Below are 3,688 nucleotides of genomic sequence, written 5' to 3' on the forward strand. Positions count from 1 at the left end.
GCTTAGCCATTTCTTTAAAATCTTCAAAAAATTAGTCCTTTTATTTCTCTCTTTTTTTGGTTGCTTTCTTCAAATTGCAATGGGAAAAATCATTGTAGAAAATCTAACTTCACCTAGTCATCCAACTTTAAAATATGATGAAATTGAGAACAAAACTATCAATCTTTCATCTATTAAAATAGAAGTTGAAGAAGAAGAACAAAAAGAAATGGATTTAAGTTTCTATGATGGGTCACCAGATTGGATCAGATCTACTCCAACAATGATCATTGGTGCTGATTCAGATTCAATTGACTATAAATTTTCTTCAGATAGTAGTGGGTATTCGTATTCTGATGGGGACGAATGGTCTCCTTTAAAAGGTGAACCTAGTTCTTTAATTGGGCCGATTTTCTCAACTGATCCCGAGAATTTCAAAAAGATAGTTGAGAAAGAAACTAAGCCTATTGAGTATAAGACTTTTAAAATAACGGTATGATTCCAACTTTAACCTCTTCAATCTTATACAGTTTTAGCGTATTTTTATGACATAAAATTCTTTTACCATAAAGTTTTTAAAAATATCTTAAACCATCAATTGTATAGTGTAATGGAGTGGGCTGACCACTTTTAAGGTGTTCCAAGTGATACAAATTATACTTTAAACCTTTTATAAGAGATATTTATCAATCAACTACATAGAAAAATAAAACATGATAACTACTGTTATTCTCTTTTCAAGTGATACGATTTACTATGAAATGGTGTGCGCTTCCAAATGTTAATTTTTTTAAGTGATCTACTTTACAATTTTAGCCTAAATTTATGACATCTTAATCATGTAGTTATGTAATGTGGAATAACCATTTTAGATCTCTTTCAAGTGATACATTTAAGAATTTAGCCTATTTTTATGACATTTGAATAAATCTACTTAGGTAGTAAAATTGATAGGGTATGGTCTAACTAATTTTTAGCTCGGTAATTTAAAAAAATAGCCACTCAAGTGAAAAGAATTCATTTTAAAAATATCATCTTTTTAGCATAGGGCTGACTAATATCAAGTATACTTTCCAATGTCATACATTACTAAACGACCTATATACTTTCATAAGGTCTATGTATACACTAGTGCGATTAGATTGAGTTTTTTCATTTTTGTTATTGATGTAAAAATTTCATACATATGTCTATGGATAAACCTCCTAGTTCTACTATATGTTTCTTGTCTATATTTTATTTATTAAGTCATTGTCATTTTTAGGGCATTGACACGTGTAACTTAGGCAACACATGCTTTGTAAATGCGCTTGTACAATCTTTTATACACAACATTGTATTTCTTCAGCTCCTTAGATCAATTGATCATGCATCTCCATGTCAAAGTAAGGATTAATTTAGAATTTTTCTTTTATTTGAATCCTTTTTAATGTCTTTTACCTTAGCTTGTCATTATTTTTTGTTGCAGCTTATTATGACGGATTTTGTGTACTGTGCATCATCCGTGAGCTTATAGACTTTTCGATATTTTATGGGAGGTTTTCTTTCAAGCCGACGAAACTTGTCAGCAAATTGAAAAGTATATAAAGATCTAGTTATTTATGTACTTTCTTCTGATATTTACTTTGGTTTTCCTTCAAGAGAACATTTAATTATCACGATTTACCTTATTTATATTTTTTGTGTTTCTTAACTTTGTGGAAATATCAGATTTTTCTTCTTACTTCAATTTCAACCAACAACAAGATGCACATGAATTCTTACAATGCTTTCTCAATCAACTTGAAACCTGTTGTTACTATTTGGAGACAAAAGACAATGTAGTGAAGGAGGCCTTTGGTGGCCTTTTTTGAGCAAGGTATTTTCATGTTTCTTCTTTCTATTTTCTCTTAGTTTCTTTTCTCCTATTGTTTTAATTTTTTGAACTATTTTGTAATGCTTGAAATTTAGCCGAGGATCTATCAATAACATCATCTCTTCCTGCCAAGGTAGGGATGAGGTTTATGTTTCCTCTCCACACACACTTGTAAGCATTTTATTTACATTGTTAGTTTGTTTTTCTCAATTTAAAGCTCCGTTATTGCAATTGTGGCCATTCATCCATCACACGCGAGCCTCTAATCGACATAAGCTTGGAAATTGAGGGCATTGACAGTGTACCAGCAGCATTTGAATCCTTCACTAAAATTGAGAAAATTGAGTTTTATTGTAAAAGATGCAAGACATATGGGCCATTTGAGAAGCAACTCCTCGTCGATCAGGCCCCTACTGTTGCTGCCCTACATTTGAAGAGATTCAAAAATAATGGTTTAGTTGCTCAGAAGGTGGAAAATCATGTTTCATTTCCTCTTGAATTAGACATTCTTCTTTATACAAACAACATCAATAATGTGAGTATCTTTTGGATTTTTATAAAAATTTATCTTTTGTTATCAGTTGCATGATGTTTAAAAATTTTCCTTTTCTGAACAGGATGAAATAAAATACGATCTCTACGCGGTTATAGTGCATTCTGGGCCTTCAATCTCTTTGGGACATTATTACATCTTCATTCGTTGTGCTCCAAATGAATGGTACAAATTTAACGATGAGAAGGTACGAAAAATAATATCATTTACTTGTTTTGTGTGAAAGTCAGTGTGTTCACGACACCTAACTTTTTTTTTCTTTTTTCATAGATTGATTATGTTCAAGAAGATCTTGTTTTGGCAGAAAATGCATATATTTTGCTATATACAAAGAAAGGCACTTTCTGGTTTGCAGATTATGTTGAAATCCACAGGCCCTTCGTAGATCTTCTAATGGCCACAACATCCAATGATTTTTCATATGAGACATCGCTGAAGCCTGCACTTAACAAGATTGAGGATAATGGTTCACATGGTAAGCTCTTATTTTACTTCGATTTATTCCAGATTCCATGTTATTCCTTACTAAATATAAAAAGCTTATCGCCCCTCTAGTCCGTACACCACATTCCACTATTTGCAATGTTTTAAGATTAATATATTGTTGTTGTTCTTGATTTAAGTATTTGTATATCACGATCTATATGAGGTAGAGGTTAGGTATGTATACACTCTACGATGAGTTGTTTGTTTTTGTTCTTCACTTGCAAAATCTCAACTTCTTTTTCCCATAGTAAGATATATGTTCAAACACAATATCTGGAAGGGATCATTTCCCACTCTGAGTATATATCTTCTTTCAGTGCAATCAAATAGTTTTCACACAACAACTAAAGTGTTCCTCTATATCATTGGCAGTTCAGGTTTATTGTGAAGATCAATTTCAGAACGTGGAAACAAAGAAGGATAATGAATTGATGGATGCGTTGAAGTGCAACTAAAATTGAAGTCATGCCAACAAGAAGAAGAGGAAGCTTGGAGATTGAAGATTTTCTACGCTGGCAGGTTTACCTCCTCAAATGGCCCTAATGGTAGCAACAAAAATATGAGTAATTTGAATTCATATAATAGTCTTTTTCTTATAATGCTTAAGGTTTCGATAGATAGATTTAAAATTTTGAGTTTATTGATTTAATGATAGAAACAATATCTTACTAGATTTTGGATGAATAAAATAGAAATTACTATATTTCTATATAGAGTTTTGGCTAGTGACTGTGTTCTAACAAACCTGTAATCAAGTCGACTCTATGTTACAAATAATAAGGCATATGAGTTGGAGCCCCAAATTTTTCATGGCC

General features: G+C 31.6%; 1 protein-coding gene across 1 annotated transcript; it reads left to right on the top strand.

The window, feature by feature from the left end:
- Positions 1 to 208: 208 nt before the first annotated feature.
- Positions 209 to 3,328, top strand: LOC138341935 (ubiquitin carboxyl-terminal hydrolase 20-like). Its single transcript, XM_069294120.1, has 5 exons — positions 209 to 472; positions 2,052 to 2,369; positions 2,452 to 2,574; positions 2,658 to 2,862; positions 3,246 to 3,328. The coding sequence occupies exons 1-5, from the start codon at positions 209 to 211 to the stop codon at positions 3,326 to 3,328; spliced, it is 993 nt and encodes a 330-aa protein (XP_069150221.1).
- The last annotated feature ends 360 nt before the right edge of the window (positions 3,329 to 3,688 follow it).

Source organism: Solanum lycopersicum, chromosome 2, assembly GCF_036512215.1.
Source record: "Solanum lycopersicum chromosome 2, SLM_r2.1".
In the NCBI taxonomy this organism is placed as follows: domain Eukaryota; kingdom Viridiplantae; phylum Streptophyta; class Magnoliopsida; order Solanales; family Solanaceae; genus Solanum; species Solanum lycopersicum.

Coding starts and splice junctions, on each gene's coding strand:
- LOC138341935 (XM_069294120.1), top strand. CDS start 209: ATGGATTTAAGTTTCTATGATGGGTCACCAGATTGGATCAGATCTACT. Junction 473..2,051: donor ATAAGACTTTTAAAATAACG/GTATGATTCCAA, acceptor CTCAATTTAAAG/CTCCGTTATTGCAATTGTGG. Junction 2,863..3,245: donor TGAGGATAATGGTTCACATG/GTAAGCTCTTAT, acceptor TATCATTGGCAG/TTCAGGTTTATTGTGAAGAT.